At 55.8% G+C, this 16,975-nt stretch overlaps 1 protein-coding gene across 2 annotated transcripts in view; it reads left to right on the forward strand.

Annotated features, from left to right (window-relative positions):
• NEURL1B (neuralized E3 ubiquitin protein ligase 1B) overlaps window positions 1–16,975 on the forward strand; it is a 57,207-nt gene that overhangs the window by 10,927 nt on the left and 29,305 nt on the right. Inside the window, exons 2-5 of one of the 2 annotated variants that reach the window (XM_081135140.1) lie at window positions 5,729–6,274; window positions 8,572–9,288; window positions 10,786–10,911; window positions 11,304–15,983. In XM_081135140.1, the coding sequence (XP_080991266.1) occupies window positions 5,729–6,274; window positions 8,572–9,288; window positions 10,786–10,911; window positions 11,304–11,548 (1,634 nt within the window). In that variant the 3' untranslated portion in view covers window positions 11,549–15,983. Of the gene's footprint in view, window positions 1–5,728; window positions 6,275–8,571; window positions 9,289–10,785; window positions 10,912–11,303; window positions 15,984–16,975 lie in introns of those variants that run through there. The other variant, XM_081135141.1, reaches the window with a different exon arrangement.

The following is a 16,975-nucleotide window of genomic DNA, read 5'->3' on the forward strand; positions in this document are numbered from 1 at the left end:
TCTATTGTTCCAAAGTCAGGACATGGGCCCTGCAGGTGCTCCCCTGGGGCGGAGGTTAGCCAGCAGCCAGGCTTCTGGGCGCCACCCAGGTTGGGGGAGTGGCTCCCCTCAAGGCAAAGAGAAGGAGAAAGCTGGCAGGCTCGCCAGTGTGTCAGCAGGCAGCTGCCAGGGCTGCCTGGAAGAGCGGGTGCCGAGGGGCAGGGGGCAGGGCTGCGCTGCGCTAGCCGTTGGAAGCGACGTTTAAAACCTGGACTGCATTTCTCGCTCCCACTGTGCTGGGTCATTCTGACAGGCAGGAGAGGGGAAGGGACAGTTTCCATGGGAAGACCCAGGGCTTGAATCTCATTCTACAGAGAGGTGGGTCCCTGAGGGTTCCTTCCCTGCTCCAGACACTCCAGGGACCCCAGGAGCCTCCTCCAGTACCCTAACCTCCTCTGCATTGCCTCTGAGATCCTTCATGATGCAGCCCCTGACTCCCTCTCCACCCTCTGTTCTCCCTTCTGTGCTGAAGTCCTTGCAGTTCCCCAAATGCCCTCAGCTTGTCCTCACCTCCAGGCTTTGCCTGTGCTGTTCCCTCTGCCTGAAACACACTTCCCCGTCTTTACCATTGTCCCAGCCACTTCTTCCTCTGTCTTCAGAGCAGCTTCTCTGAGAAGCATCCCTTTGTCCCCAGCCCTTGGTGCTGACCACCCTGTGCAGTCATGGTGTCTGTATTGTCCCCCTGCTCTGAGGGGCAGGGACTGCATGTGACTCGTCAGGACCTGTGTCCTTGCAGCTAGACAGGCCCTAGCGTGAAGTGGATGTTCCCCTAAATGTCAGATGAAGGAGGAAATGATGTACTTGAGAAAGAATGAGAGTGTGTTCCTAGCCCCCCACTCCCATCATTGGTGAGGCTCTGACCCTGGGAGCTGGCGCCTCTGAGGTTGGAGTTTCCTGGGTCGCTTTATCAGGAGACCTCTGTTGAGGGGCCCAGCAGGGGGTCTGAGCAGGCTTGGGAATCCCAATGCCACTGAGCGCACTTTGAGGGGGTGTCGGGATGACCTCACCCCCTGGGAACTCAGCGCATCCAGCCCACTTGAGCAAAGAGGGCTGCCACTCTGTCCTAGAAGGAGCTGGCTTTTCTCCCAGCGAGCAGTGTCGCGTGACCTCTGGCCTCCCGCCCGGGCCTCCTTGCAGCTATTGACAGGAGTGTCACTGGCTGCACTGAGGTTACCGCACTGAGGATTTTGTTTGCAAAGAAAAGGGGAGGGGAGCAGGGTGGCAATTTCCAGAGTGGGCTGGCCCCTTTCCACTCTGGGTGCTGGCTGACCAGGCCTCTGAAACAGAGAACAAAGTCCCATTAAGCTGGTGTCTATCCCCTGGGCGCATGTCACTGCCCCATTTGGCAGAGGTGAGGGAGCACTGGTTATTTTTTTTCTCACCCATTTTCAAACCCGCCAATGGAAGAGGTGCTCTCTGGTGCCAAGGAGACCAATATCCTTGCCTGCTTTGGGAGGTGGGAAGCCTTGCCCAGTACCAACATTGTCTTTTCTCTCTAATGCACACACATGCACACACGCCACATGGCTTCCTACCACCTACAGTGTTGGTTTGAATTGCGAACTTGGGCACATGTCACTTGAATCCGAGACTTCTCACATGAGGTCCACAGTCTGCGGCTGGATGTTAGGAAGCTCAGGAAGCCCCACATCAAATGGTGCACATGGAGGGTGGGGGCGTTTGGGGAAAGAGAGGCCTGGATAGCTCTCAAGGCCTGTGACCCGGGGCCCTCACGGTTACAGGGCTCCCTGGGAGAAGGGGAGGGTGTGGAACAAGGACCGGAGCCTGGCCCTCCTGCCTCTGCCCAGTGTTGCTGCCTCTCAGAGCCTTAGTTTCATCTGGAAAATGAAGAGGGAGAAACTACCCTGCAGGGTTGTACTGAAGACTAAACCCAATGCAGAGGCCTGTGGCGGTGCGTTAAGGCCCTGTCAAAGGCTGGTTGAGAGAAGGGTGCAGAATAGACTGGGCTCCCGCTGGCCACTCTTTCCCTGTGGAGCAGAATCTGCTGAAAATTTCAGCCGGGATGCCATCTGCTCGAATGCCAACGCGCTGGAAGCCATCATCTCGGCGGCCAGAGGAGCCGGAGCTGTTGCTTCCTGCCTGCCATCCTCCTGGCAGTAAATGCCATTTCCCCAGGCTCTTTTTAGACCAAAGGAGAGGCTGGGCTGGGGAGATGAGCAGGATTCATTCAGGGGGTGGCACAGTGCACATTTGGGACACTGCTGGGATGGCTTAAAATAGGCCTCTGTCCTTGGACATCAAGGGAAAGCAACCCCAGGGTTTGCAAGAGGCCTTTCCTGGCCAAGGTCACTGGTCCTCCGTGGGAGAAACATTGCAGGATGTATCCCCCAGACCCACAAGTAGGCATGTCTGACCCAGGACTAAACCTTTTCTCTAATAAGGTGGTTTAAAAAGCAGACCGAGTGTTTAGTGAGCACCTACTATGTGCCACGTACAGAGTGTCTGACAAGTTTGCCTCCTTCATCCTCAGCAATCTTGCAGCGTGCTGGTGACTCTTACCAGTTTTCTAGGTCTGGTTTGAGGGACCCAGAGACGTTAAGCAGGTACCTCAAGATCACACAGCTAAGATACGACAAAACCAGAATTTAAACCCGGGTCTGTCTGTCTCCAAGCCTGTGCTCTTTCTAACCGTCTCTCAGAGTGAGATTTAGAGAATAAAAAAACAGGGCAGAGAGATGGAGGTGAGAGGCTCACTGGGTGTCAGGCATTTAGCGAACACCTACTATGTGCCAGGACTTCACTGGCATCTTTCTGTGCTCTCATGAGGACAGTGAAGATGCAACACAGGTTAGGCTGTGCAAGTGGGGCGATCGGGGCAATTTTTGTGCTTCCCAGACTCTATAGTGTGGCTGCGGTGTTTACCGCAGTCATTTCAATGCCAAAGTTTGGGTTTTCCATTGACATCTCCAAACTAGGGCACCACTTTCCCTGAGCCGAGCTAAAAGCAGACATCGGGGCACAATTTGGAGCTTGCTTATTGTTTTATTTTAAGCATTTTCAATTTGTGTAAATAACACATCTTCTTAGAAACTTTTCGCTCTGGTTTTAACTCACATCAGGGCTCTGGCCCTAGAGGGGGGAAAATAGTGTTTACCTCATTCCCTGAAGGAAGCTGGATCCTATAATCAAGATTAAACAAATATGTAAACTTCGCTGGTGACTTGGCTGCCTTTTATCCTAACATATAGTTGGTTTTGCAGGAAACTTCCCCTTATAGTAACAAAGCAGTACTTCTCCCCACCCCAGCGTCCATTTCCATCACGAGGCCACTCTGAGGAACATCTGCTTAGAATTCCCAGGCCGTTTAGTATAGAAACTCTCCGATCGAGAAAGTTGGATCAAGTTTATCGAGAGATAAAGTTGACAGTGATGTCAGAGGAGTTCAAAATAATCAAATAAGGGTGGCTTGTGGTCTCCGGCACTCCAAAGGGCTTTGAACTATGGTCATATTTAACATTTCCTGGAGAGTTTGCCAGCTCTGGGGACCTTGGAGGGAATCCGGTCTGTGGGACAAGGGAGGAAGCTGCAGCCCAGAAGCTGGTGGCTTGGACAGGGCCCTAGCGTGCATGGGGCACGTGGGCTCTGCAGTCCTCGGGCTGCCTTTCCTGCCAGCTTTCACCCGGTGGTATTTCCCCACTCGTTTGATTTGTCCTAATGCAATAGCTCTCCAGTGGGCCCCTGCTCTTACCATTGTGGTTTCTGGCTCTGTGTCCCTGGTCCTCGCAGCCTCGAGGCCCCTCCCTGGCAGGCAGTGCTGGCCTCTCTGCTGGAAGCCCTCCGTGTCTCTCTGTCCCCTACACTGTGCCATCTGAGCCTCTCAAGCTGGCATTTAGGGCCTTCTTGTCTGGTACCTGTGACGTCGATGGCAACCTTGCCTCTCACCTCTGCAAGGCAGTGGCTGCCCAACCTCAGACACCCTCTGCCACACCTACCATAGATACTTACCCTCCCCATAAAGTCCAGCTTCCCCCTCTGTCCCTAGTGTTCCCTCAGCCTGAATGTTCCCTCTCCTCCCTCAAGACCCGGCTCTGTGGGCATCACCTTCTGTCCCCAGGCCCTGGTTGAGTTTGGGGCCTCGTCTAGGCCCTATAGTCACCCATGACAAAGGAAGTCTGGAATGCACCACCGATGAGCACCTTATCTTGGTGACTGCTCTATTTCCAGTGCCTAGCATGGTGCCCAGCACATACTAGGTGCTCACTGAACATCTGACAAATGGATGAATGACTCACATCTCTTAAGTTCCTTTTCTTATCTGGGACCTTGGCTTTATTCCTTGTATTTTGTCCTCTGTGGATCAGTAGCTTCTGTTGGAGAGAGGCCCCTCAGCTTCCCAGCTTGGTTTCCTCCCTCGGTCACTGGGGCCTTCCTCTTGGGCCTGGGGAGGGGTAGCTATGGAGTGCTTGCCTCGTCATCGCCTCTCCCTCTTCATTTTCTCCTGTCCCCGCTCCCATTAGCCTCAGTATTCATGGAACCCCGGATGTGCCCAGAGCACAGTGAACCCGTGGCTGGGTATGGGAGGAGTGGTCCCTGCAGTCACCTGCCAGTCCCTAGGGTGCCATTCTCCCACCACTACAGACCACGTGTGCCTGGGGTTGCCTGCAATTAATGAGCACTTGCCGTGAAAACACTGTGAACAAGCAGCGGAGACTCATGCACTAACTACCCACCCTGCCACCTCCAGGCGGCAGAACCCCCAGGAACTCCCCCCGGGACGGAGGAGGAAAGGGAAATAATGAAGCCTTCACCTCAATCCCAGGCCACCTGGCTTCAAGGCCAGCAGCCAGATCCTTTAAGAGAGACCATCCCAGGTTTCTCCAGGTCCTTTGGGGCAAAATTCCCTTAGAAATGAATCCTGAAAGGTGTATGTTCTAGAAAAGTCACCTTGCTTACAAAGAATGTCTTCATTTTCTGTGGGTAAAGAGGAGGGGCAGTCAGAATCCTAGCTTGGGTCTCCTTGGAACCGCAGTATTAGGATACTGTTAGTTGCCTATTAAGCACATACTTTGTGTCAGGAAGTACTCTAGAAACTTCACCCACATGATCTTTTAGCAGCTGTGTGAGTTAAGTTACGCGCCCATTTTACAGGCTAGAGAAGTGACCAGCTCCGGCCTATTACAGCCAGGAAGGGAGGGAGCGCTGGGCTTCTAGGTGGTACTTCATTGCCTTTCACTCTGTTATGAGGGATCCCGAGGCTGCATTCTTTGTTGTCTTTTCTGCTTTGCTTTTGAACAAAATTGCACAGAGAAAAGCAACTGAAGACCCCCACCACCACCCTCTCCTCTCCGAGAATCCAAGGCCCTGTTGCAGACTCTGCAACCCAAAAGTGGCCCTTGGAGGATTAGGAAGGATTTGATGGGGGTGAAGTCAGTCGGCCCCAGCCTGGCTACTGTGTGACAAGCTCATTGGTATTGGTCCATCTGGGAGTGAAACAGCTCTGGACAGTGCTTCACCAGACACACACACAGCCTCAGCTTACTCCTCTGTGAAGTGGGTGTAGTGACTTTGCTGTGGTAGTGTTGGGCTGATTGCGGTGGCTGACACCTTCTCGTTTACCAAGTACTGGTCTAATTAAGATGGAATTTAAAATGGAGATGATTATTAGAGGAGGAATCGGGGCTGCACAGTTCGGAGGGGCCCTAACCCTCCTGCCTGTCTCTTCCCGCAGACTCCAGCGCTTCAGCGCGCCTGCTGACCACCCGGCCCTGCTGTGGGCCCGGCCCCGAGCGGCGCCCGGTCCTGGGCGAAGCCCCGCGTTTCCACACACAGGCCAAGGGCAAGAACGTGCGGCTGGACGGCCATTCGCGCCGGGCCACGCGGCGCAACAGCTTCTGCAACGGGGTCACGTTCACGCAGCGGCCCATCCGGCTGTACGAACAGGTGCGGCTGCGCCTGGTGGCCGTGCGCCCCGGCTGGAGCGGCGCGCTGCGTTTCGGCTTCACGGTGCACGACCCGTCGCTCATGAGCCCGCAGGACATCCCCAAGTACGCCTGCCCAGACCTGGTCACGCGGCCCGGCTACTGGGCCAAGGCGCTGCCCGAGAACCTGGCGCTGCGCGACACGGTGCTGGCCTACTGGGTGGACCGCCACGGCCGCGTCTTCTACAGTGTCAACGACGGCGAGCCCGTGCTCTTCCACTGCGGCGTGGCCGTGGGCGGCCCGCTCTGGGCGCTCATCGACGTTTACGGCATCACCGACGAGGTGCAGCTCCTCGGTAGGTCGCTGTCCCCTGCGATAGGCGGGCGCGCTTCCTCCCGTCCAGGGGACGGTGCTCTGCGCCTGGGTGCGCATTTCTTTAGCGTTACGGAGGGCTCGCTTGCTAGGCGAGGCGCGGTTCTAAACAACTGACACGTTTTAATTCACTTCTCAGGACAACTCCCGACCCCTGTTTTACATTTGAGAAAACTGGGGCACGGCGAGGTTAAATGGCCTGAATTGCAAAGCGGGGCTGGTCTAGTGCCCACGGTCTGGCCCAGGGCGCTTGCTGCCCCCCCACCCCAGCCGGGCTCCCCACGCACTGCTCCTTCCTCCGCGTCTGCTCGCGCACTGGCTAGCGTATCCACTTGCTCATTCTTTCACCTGCTTGCTTGCCCTGCAGTCACACTTATGCCCTAATCCTCTGGTATCTACGCTGCCAGGCGGCGAGCAACCAGCCCACTGCTGAGAGGCTCAGGGCCATGGGGAGGCAGGCAGGCAAGTGTGGCCCTGGCTCTGACCCAGGAGGCAGCGACTAATGCCGAAGTCCTGGCGGTGAGAACTCGTGGGGACAGAAGTGTGCTGCCCTGTCTTAGAGGCATACTGAAACTGTTCCAGATGCAATGCCACGTTTAGCATTTGCTTCAACATAATGTAGGAGGGAGAGTTGGCGGAGGTGTCAATGAAACAAGATTGGCCATGAACTGATAATTGTTAAATCTGGATAATAAGCATTCATTTTACTACTTGTATAGGATAGTTTTTCAAAAATAGTTTAAAAAAAGAAAAGAAGACCAGGAGGCCAACCACACAGGTCTGTGAGCCAGGGTCAGCTCTTCGATTGCCAGTTTGCAAAATCCGCCCTGTAAGGAGGGGGCAGGAGTGTAGAGTCACATCACTCTCAGCAGCAGCTCGGGCTGCTTTTTGAAAAAGCAGCTTCATTATCATGACTTAATTTTATATTTGGAAAACTCAAGAGGAAGAAATATTTTATTCCATGATAAAAACTATAGAATGGTAACATTTACCAAAATCTTAGCCAGAGGGATCTGGTTTTAAAGTTTGAGAAATGCTCTTTCTTGCTTTGTTTACTTATTACGGTTAATAAGAATATTTTTACCACGAAAAAACTTCAAAATACTTTAATGACTTTCCTTTTCGATTTCTTATTAGGAGTGTCAGTCTATGCTAGAGACCCCATTCATTCACTTACTCATCCAAGAAGCTACATAATAACGAGGGCTGTTTGCCAAGGGCTCCGCTAGGCCCCGGGACCGGCGGTGAGCAGCCTGGCTGCGCCCTGCCCGCCGGGAACTCACACCCTGGCTGGGGAGACAGCCAGCCATCAACCTACTGAAGTACAAAGACCCCGGTTACCTGAGGGAGGCTTTTAAATTTTGCTTTTTTACTTAACTACAATATCCAGCATCAAGAGTTATTTTTTCATATCGCTGTAATTTTTTCAAAAATATTTTCACGACTGTGACTTCTAAAAAACTCCTTAGCTTCTTGTTTTTAGAATGAGCCCACCTCTTGGTGAAACCTTCCGCATCCGGGGCTCGGGAGCCGCCCTGCGCTCTGCCCCCCACCCCCACCCCCGCCCCCCTGCAGGGTCGGCGCTGCCGAGGGGCCCTGCCCTGAGCCAGGCAGCCGGGGCGCCCGTCCCGCTCCGCCACAGGGCCGCCTGTGGCCTCGGCCGCATTCTTTACCCCCGTGCCTCAGCTCCCTTCTTTGCTAAATGGCGAGTAACACACGGTACGCACCTCACAGGCCGCGAGGCCTAAATGAGCTAACTCGTGAGCACCTGTCACATATATTAAGGCCGCACATCAAGAGCAAAAAGGGGTCCGTCTTTTTCCTGGAGCTTATGTTGTAGTTGGGGAGACAGACAGTAAAGGGTTGTCACGTGCCCTTTAAATCAGGAAGGAAGGAAGGAAGGGAAGAAGGGAGGGAGGGAGGAGAGCAAAAGAAGAATGGGAGGAGGGAGGGAGGAAAGTTAGGCGGGAGGAAGGGAGCAGGAGGGAAGCGGAGGAGTGGAGAGAAAAGGGGTGAGGAGAAGGAAGGCCCGGAAGAGGGTGAGGGTGGGGGAGGGGCCGACCTGGGCCCCCCCCCCAAAGGTCAAGGAAACCAAGGGCGACGCTAAATCCAATTCTGTGCATCCGTGATTCTTAAATCAGTTCGCAAAAGGACCAGAAAAAAATGGCAGCGGGTGGGGTGCAGAGGGTCGGCCGGAGGCGCGGGTGGGGGAGGCTGCTGGTGGGCAGGGGGCGCCGCCCGCCCTCACCCGCCGCCTCCGTCCCGCCCGGTCCCCTGCAGAGAGCGCCTTCGCCGACACGCTGCCGCCCGCGCGGCTCAGCCAGGCCCGCTTCAGCGCCTGCCCGCCGCCCGGCAGCCTCGACGCCGCCAACTTCGACAACAACGAGCTGGAGCACAACCAGGTGGTGGCCAAGCTGGGCCACCTGGTGCTGGGCCGCGCCCCGGGCCCGCCGCCCGCCGACGCCCCCGCCGCCGTCCCGTGCGCGCCCCGCGAGCGCCCGCGCCCCGCGTCCTCGCCCGCGCTGCTCGAGGCCGACCTGCGCTTCCACGTGACGCGCGGCCCCGACGTGAGCCTGTCGACCGACCGCAAGGTGGCCTGCGCGCCGCGGCCCGACGGCGGCCGCACGCTCGTGTTCTCCGAGCGCCCGCTGCGGCCCGGCGAGAGCCTCTTCGTGGAGGTGGGCCGCCCGGGGCTGCCGGCGCCCGGCGCGCTGGCCTTCGGCATCACGTCGTGCGACCCGGGCGGGCTCCGGCCCGCCGAGCTGCCCGCCGACCCCGACGCGCTGCTCGACCGCAAGGAGTACTGGGTGGTGGCGCGCGCCGGGCCCGTGCCGAGCGGCGGCGACGCGCTCAGCTTCTCGCTGCGGCCCGGCGGCGACGTCTACCTGGGCGTCAACGGGCGCCCGCGCGGCCGCCTGCTGTGCGTCGACACCACGCAGGCGCTCTGGGCCTTCTTCGCGGTGCGCGGCGGCGCCGCCGGCCAGCTGCGCCTCCTGGGTGAGTACCCCGACTGCGCGTGCGCGGGCCCGCCGGGGCGCCAGAGGGCGCTGCGTGGGAGCTGCAGCGGGCGCCGAAGCCCCGCCGGTGGTTCTCAAACCCGAGCGCGCCGGAACCGCCCGCCGTCGCCTAGAGGTTCCGGTTCAGTTGGGCTGGGCCCCGGGATGCTGTCTTTGCAACGTGTGCCCCAGGGATGCCCAGGTTGCAGCTCCCTGGACCACACTTTGTCTACACCGATCTAAGTACCCGGACTAAGTACTAAGGACTGGCAGGCTTTATGCAGCTGGTACGTGGTCAGTGCAATCTTTACTTCCATTATGGTTATAGGATTTATTATTTTTTACACATGCAATGCACATTAAGTGTAGGAAAAACAGCAAATACAACTAAAAAGAGGAAATAAGAACCACACTGTCCACAGGAAATGGAATGGAGGCTTGAGCCATCCTATTTTGAGATGATTCTTGCCTTCATGCCCCAGACAGATGCACAGCACCCACCAGCTATGGGCCAGGCCCTGGGCTCCAGGATGGGGCAGGGCAGAGGGCAGGACACGGACGCCCCTGTGGAGAGCTGCAGGGTGCGGTGTTGGCGGTGTTGGCAGGGCAGAGGGGCTTCTCTACCGCTTGACAGAGGCAGGTGATGGTCGGGGAAGGTTCCCAGAGAGCACAGCTCCATTTTCATGGTTCAAGAAGTAAAGTCCAAATGATAACAGAAACGATGGACGTTTCATATGTTACCTCATTCACTTTTATCCTCACGACGACTGTATGAACCTGATATCACTGTCCCAGCTACAGAGAAGAAAACTGAAGCACAGAGAGATTTAATGACTGTTCCAGTCATATGGCTGGTCAGCCACGAAGACATTGAGCAAATCGGAGCCTCTCTGAGCCTCAGTTTCCGTCTGTAGAGAAAGGCAGTCATTCCCTGCACCCTGGGGCCATGAGGATGAAATGATGAGGCGTGTACAGTGCTTTTAGCAGGTGCCTGCCACCGACAGCATGTGTAATAAGTAAGGATAGTAATAAGAGTGGCTGCTGTTTGATCTAGACATTGAAAGGATGGCATTAGGATTTCACCCCTCTTTCCATCTCAGAGTTCACTCTCTGTGTTGGCTCCACTCTGGCAGGACCCGCAGTGCCACGCTACCCTCCCAGTGGAATGAGCCCTTCTTTCGCAATAGTTTGAATCCACTGGCCTTTGTTGGGTTGCATGGCCTTCCCTAAACTGCCATTGAGACCAAGAGGTGAAGTTCTTGTTGGCCTAGCCTGGATCGTGTGAAACAAAATCCCAGTACTGTTTCCCAGAAGTAAATGGGAAAGATGGCTGGGCAGGCAAGTAACAGCTGTCCACCACGCGTGTACGATTCCACCAGAACCCTGTGAGGTAGCTCTTGTCCTCCCACTGGACCGAGCTGGGGACTAAGGTGCAGAGCAGCAGAGAGCCAGGGACTAGCAGAGTGGCACCTGCCTGATGGAGTCTCTTTGGTCTCAGGCACCTTGCAGTCCAGCCCTGTGATCCCGTCTCCATCTGGGTCCCTCAGCGGCTCCCAGGATGACAGCGATTCCGATATGGCCTTCAGTGTCAACCAGTCCTCCTCGGCATCTGAGTCATCCCTGGGTAAGGAGATGCAGATGGGGGGGGGGCGGGGGCAGGGGTAGGGGCTGGCCTGGCTCCTTCGGCTGTGTCAGCACCTCCCCAGGGCTAAGCAGGGTGGCCACACACACACACACACACACACCCAGCATCCTCTCCTTCCTCAGCTGTGCTCTAAGCTGGAGGGAGGAGAAACATCTAGATATTTATCACCAAAGGGTGATAATGGTGCCTGATGCTTGGGGGTAGGAGGGTAAGAAAAGAGGCAAAACCCAGACGAAAACCCAAAATGGGCATTTCCCAAAGTTGTTCCCCCACGGGTTCTACCATAGAAGCTTTGCCCTCTTAGGGCTGCACCCAGCACAACACACCTGGGAACCACATTATTCAGGTCTAGCTGGTTTTCCTCTCTGCAGTGACAGCCCCCAGCTCCCCGCTGAGCCCCCCGGTGTCCCCCGTGTTCCCTGCACCGGAGCCGGCAGGCAGCAAGAACAGCGAGTGCACGGTGTGCTTCGACGGTGAAGTGGACACAGTCATCTACACATGTGGACATATGTGCCTGTGCCACAGCTGCGGCCTGCGGCTCAAGAGGCAGGCCCGCGCCTGCTGCCCCATCTGCCGGCGGCCCATCAAGGACGTCATTAAGATCTACAGGCCGTAGCCTGGCCCACTCATGGGCCTTGGCCAGAGCAAGGTCACCTTTCTCATGCCCCTCTGGGCTGGGCAACCACCATGAATGGCCACCAGCGAGTCCAGGGGCAGCAGCCATCTCGTCTGCCACTCTCCAGTGGTGGGCAAGGCGTGACAGTCGTGGAGACGAGGCCCTGGGGGTCTGAGCCCAGGCGAAGTTTGCTTCTGGCTCAAAAGTGCTTTGCCCCCAAAAGGCAGTCCCAAAAGCAAGCTCAGGAACTGCCTGGCAGACCGCCCGTCCCTCTGGTGACCTCTCGGCTGGGAAGCAGCGTCCTCCGTGCAATGCTTTTGCTGGGATGGGTTGAGTTTTGTGTGTGTGTGTGTGTCTGTATGTGTAGGGGGAGGGGAGAAGAGGAAGGGAGACCGAGAAGGGAGAGGGCATGTGTGAGAGAATGAGAGAGAAAACACAGAGGTATTTATCCAAGGATCCTGGCTCTAGGTTATTTTACACTAAGGAATGTGCGATCCGGAGCCCAGACATGAGCAAGACTAGAAATTGTTCACTTCCTAGGGCTGTGACGTCAGCTGGTTTTGAATGTATGAAGCCTGCACCTGAACAGAACTCCCTCGGATGGTATAAAAAAGGGACACTCAGATTTCCTAAGAGCAGGAAAAAATAGCTCATTGTTTACAGCTCCAAAGCAGCAACTCCTTGGGGGTTAGGTGGGCGGAGAACATAAAAGAACAATTTGCTTCTTTGGTTTCTAACTCTGTCCTGGAGAGAGAGGCATTTTGATGGGTGCTGCAGCTCTGAGAGCTCTGGGCAGTGTTTCACCTCTTCACCCCCAGACAGCCCAGTAATAAGCACATCGCACTTGACCCTGTCCTAGATGCTTTTGGCCTGTACCACCTGCCATGTACGAGAAGACGCTAAATTGTCTTCTCCTGGGGAAGGGAGAGAAGCCCTGAGGCGGGGACTCACTTGGAGTTGGAAAGGCCACAGAAGGCACAGACAGTTCTCCACACTTCCTCTTACCCGTGCCTGTGGGCATCACCAGGGCAACCTGCTGGCAAAGCAAGAGGAACCAGGGCTTTGCAACCTGGTCTTTGTTCTGACTCTTAGCTTATTTCCCCCTGCTGATTACCAAGATATTAACTGATCCTTAGGATGTTAACTAATAATTGAGATAAAATTTTGACCTTGGGACTGTCCTCCTTCCCAGGGCTATTTGCTAGGCATTTCCTGGGACCCTGGGCCTCCCCTCACCCCCTCCTCCCTCTTGCCCCAGTTCTGGGCTCCATGTCTGCCCTGTCCTGTGCTGTGCCTTTAGGCGAGTCCCTGGGCCTCTCTGTTTCTCAGTCCCCAGTCTGACCAGGAGGAAGCCTAGTGGCTGCCAACACCAGAGCTCTTGGGAGGCCCAGCACAGCACTCTAAAAGGCCTGAGACACCTTGCAAAGCAGGTATCCTTCTTATTACAATTCCTACTCTGTTCATCTGCTGAGAGAGGCAGGGAAAGGCGGACATTCAGACTTTAGGCATTCATATAACAAGTGTTTGCTGGGTGTCAGGGGGCTTAGAGTGCAGCTGGGCCACGCCTTTGTCATATCAAGTCCCATGAGACAGTTGGTGGTGCCCTTGGGATGTTCCAGGTCTTAGAACACCTGCCTCTCTGTCTGGAAGTGGCCACAGTTTTCTGATCTCAACTGCAGAAACCCTACTCCTGCCTCTGCCGGAACCCATGATTGGTTCTTTTTCCCTAATGAATTTGGGAAACACGCCCACATTTTAATTTTGCAGCAGAATCTTTTGGGGAGATCTTGGAACCCCAGTGTTTGCCAAGATAAGAGTTTGAGAATCCAGGCAGTGCTGGGTGCCCTGCTGAGTTTGGTCAGCCAGAGCCTTTGGTTCCCCCCACGTGCTGGGTGTGGGCACAGGCCCCATGTGAGAGACTCATCGCCCTGTGGGCCTGTGGTTCTCTGGGCACCAGTCCCCCCGGCTGACCTGAGCCACAGCCACAGCTCTGGTGGTCTCAGTGGCTTAGGGAGTCAGCTTCTGTCTCTTGGCACTTGTCCTTCATGACTGCCCCCCTCCTCTGCTTCCAGCTGGAGTCAGGAGACCAGTGACCAAGGGCCTAGACCCAGGGTGGACCAGGCCGTGCTTCTGGCAACCTGTTACCTGGGACAAAAGGAGCCAGTGGCCTGTTTGATGTGCTCTGCAGTTGCTATAAATAGCCTCCCTGTGTCCAAGAGAAATTAGGGGGTGTTTATCTTCTAAAAACCAGACATTTCCTGATGCTCTAAACTCATGTCTTCAGGGCTACAGGGTAACTGTGTGCATTGCCCTCAGGTTTTGAGATAGGCAGGAGGAAGGACAGGGGGCCTCTTTTGTAGCTTCTCTGCCTTGGCACTGGGTTAGGGAGTCGCCACCACAGCTTCATTCCGAGAGGCAGCTCTATTACCATCCTGAGTCCTGTCTAAGACAGCACCGATCATAAAACACACCATTTTATGTACCACTAAGGAAAAAATGCTGCCAGTTCTAACTGTAAGATGCGGCAGCTATACAGTTCATCCCAATTGGAGATGTTGAAATGTGGAGAAAACAAACTGTTACTTAGAATTGATGAAGTATGGGATTATCTCCATTCAGCAGGTGAGAAAACTGAGGTCCTGGGAGTGAGTGACGTAGAATGACAGAGCATGAGGTGGCAGGGCTGGGATTGAAACCCAGGACGGGGGTGCTGGATCCCATGCTCTCTGCTACTTGGCCCAAGTTCCAGGAAGGTTGAGACTGCCTGAGTTTCCTTCCTTTGAACTTACCCGACCAGCCCCTGGAGAGAGCCCGGGCACCTGTGCCTGGGTAGAGGGTCCCAGCCCCGGCTGTGGCCCCTGTGCCACCCATACCCCCTTTAGGCTCATCTCTCCACTGCTCGCCTTCTCCCGGCCCAGTTGAACTGTGTGAGAGCCTGGGTCCAACCCACGGGCCCCGCCTGTTCCCCGGGGGCACCCATGCGGAGGCACTTTGGGGAGGGCGCTGAAAGCCTTGTCCTACCACCTTCCTATGCCTGGTGGCCACCCCCCTCGAGCGGGGCCCCCAGCAGTGGGTCAGGGGCACTGAGGATGCCCGTGTTGTGGTCTTGTGCCTGTTCGTTTTGAATTGCCAGGGAAATTGGGCTGTTTCCAGGTCAAAACAAGCTCCCTTTTCTAATCTATTCCCAGAGCCAGGAGTCTCCTGGGATCTAGCAGCTGCTCCCTGAACTGCAGCATCGCTCTGTCAGCCAGTCAGCACCCGCTGGTCAACATGGCCTGTGTTTGGACACAGGGTTGGGAACGGGACTGAAGGCAAAGCCTGCAGGGAGCGCGCAGGCCAGGGCGGGGGACAGGTCGCTAAACTTGGATCTGATCCCTCTGGTGTCGGGATCCGTGCTCGCACGTGGCAGGTAACTCGTCGGAGGTTTGCTGAATAAGTGAGAAAGCAGGTTATGAGTGTCGAGGGGTTTGATAAAACACGTACACGCCCACGAGGCCCTTCAACAAACGCCTGAATGCGTCCTAGGGAGGGCAGAGCTGAGAGGACAGTGCCCCGGGCCTGATGTCAGAGGCAGAGACGTTAAGGGGGTGCTGAGACGTTTGGGGGGATTCCGCTGGGCCTTGTTGGCCATTCTGTTGCCGAGGGCTGAACCTGCTTTCTGGGCCCAGAGCGTCCTGCGTGCCTGGAAGCCTCCGGCCTTAGTGATGCCAGCGCGATGCGGGCAGAACCCCCAACGCCCCCTCCCAGGGCCCGCCGGGTACACCTGTGGGAGATGGCTGTCTCCTACTTCCAGGCCTCGGGAGTGGCCCCTGGAAATCGGTCCCCAAGTCCCTGGAGAACCCGCAGTCCGTTGCGGGTGAGAAGGGGACCGTGCGGAGCCCTGGAGACCCAGAGGCGGTAACTGCCCACCTGATCCCATCCCGGCCCGGCCCCGACGGGGACAGGCTCAGGATCACGCGGCCGCCGGTACTTCTCCCTATTTCATTGTCTCACCGTCTCTCCCAAGCCCCTCGCGACGTGACTTGTACGACAGGCTGCCTGTGCCTTACGAAAGTGTCTGTGCGCTTTTTATCCTTTTAACAAAGCAACTTTCAAAAGCGTCCCAGGGACCCGCGACAGTCACTGCAGTGCTTCAAGACGGCCCTGATGGAGCGGTGGAGTGTCGTCCCCCCCTCCTGTGTACAGACCTTTTGAAAACGTCCCTCGCTCTTCCTCTTCTTCTTCTGGTTCAATACTGTGAGCTCCCCAATACAGCCTAATCTTTGGGGAGCTGTGATAAAGGTTTTAAAACTTGGGGCGAGTGGGCTGGGAAGGGTTTGCACTGGTCCTGTGTGTTGTGCTTTTGTGTGTTTGTGTGTTTTGATTTTTGTCTGTTTTTATCTGTTTTATATTAATGGAAGTTTCCTGTTTAAAAAAAACACAAATACAACTTTGGCTTGTTAAAAAAGAAAGCCTCTCCAGAGCTCAGTTTTTTAAATCACGGTTGTATACGCTGTTGGGCGGCGGAGGTGAGGGGTACGAACCATGGCCGGCCTTGAAGAAACAATTTGCAAAATGTCTGTAGAGCCCAGACAATGTTCTTTTGCCAACTCCTACAAAAAAATACTGAAATAATTCTAATCAAAGATTAAGCTCTACCTGTAAAGATGTTCGTGGCAGCATTATTTAAAATGGTAAAAAACAGTAAGCAACCCTAACGTCCATTGACCAGAACTCTTTCAAAAAAAAAAAATAAATTATTTTTAATTTTTATAGAGAGAGAGAGAGAAACATCGACGTAAGAAAGACACATGGATCAGCTGCCTCTTGCTCACCCCCAAGCAGGGATCAAACCCAGAACCGGGCATGTGCCCTGACCGGGAATCAAACCGGCAGCCTTTTGGGTGCGCAGGAAGACACCCAACCAGCCAAGCCACACCCACCAGGGCGACCAGAACTCTTGGTCACAAGTGACAGAAACCCAACTCAAAATGGCTTAAGGGGTTTAAAAAGCTCAGGTAACTGGGAAGTCCAGAAGGAGAACCCAAGAGCCCACCTCAGGAGCAACTACATCCAGAACCCGAAATGCTGCCCCGGGGCTCGCTCTGCCCTCCGGGGCTGCCCCCGGCTCCCGGGCAGGTTCTCGCCCGCAGCCAGCCCTGCAGCGATCCCCCGGGGACCAACATCCCGAACCCCCTCGGAGGCCAGGGGATGGGGGGCTCAGATGGACCCAGGATGCGCGCCCACCTCCCCCCAGTAGCTGCGGGGTGGCACTGAGGGCGAGGGTCACAGTCCCTGCGGGGAACTGGAGCAAGGCCCGAGTGCGGGGCAGGCAAACAGCAGGCGTCCATCTCAGGAAGGGCGGACAAGCCGTGATACCCACGCAGACCGGTCAGTAGCACGGCTGTGGAGCCGCGACACTGGGCCAGACACTGAGGCTTTCTGTGC

This window comes from Miniopterus schreibersii, assembly GCF_964146895.1.
Source record: "Miniopterus schreibersii genome assembly, chromosome: 4".
Classification (NCBI taxonomy): Eukaryota; Metazoa; Chordata; class Mammalia; order Chiroptera; family Miniopteridae; genus Miniopterus; species Miniopterus schreibersii.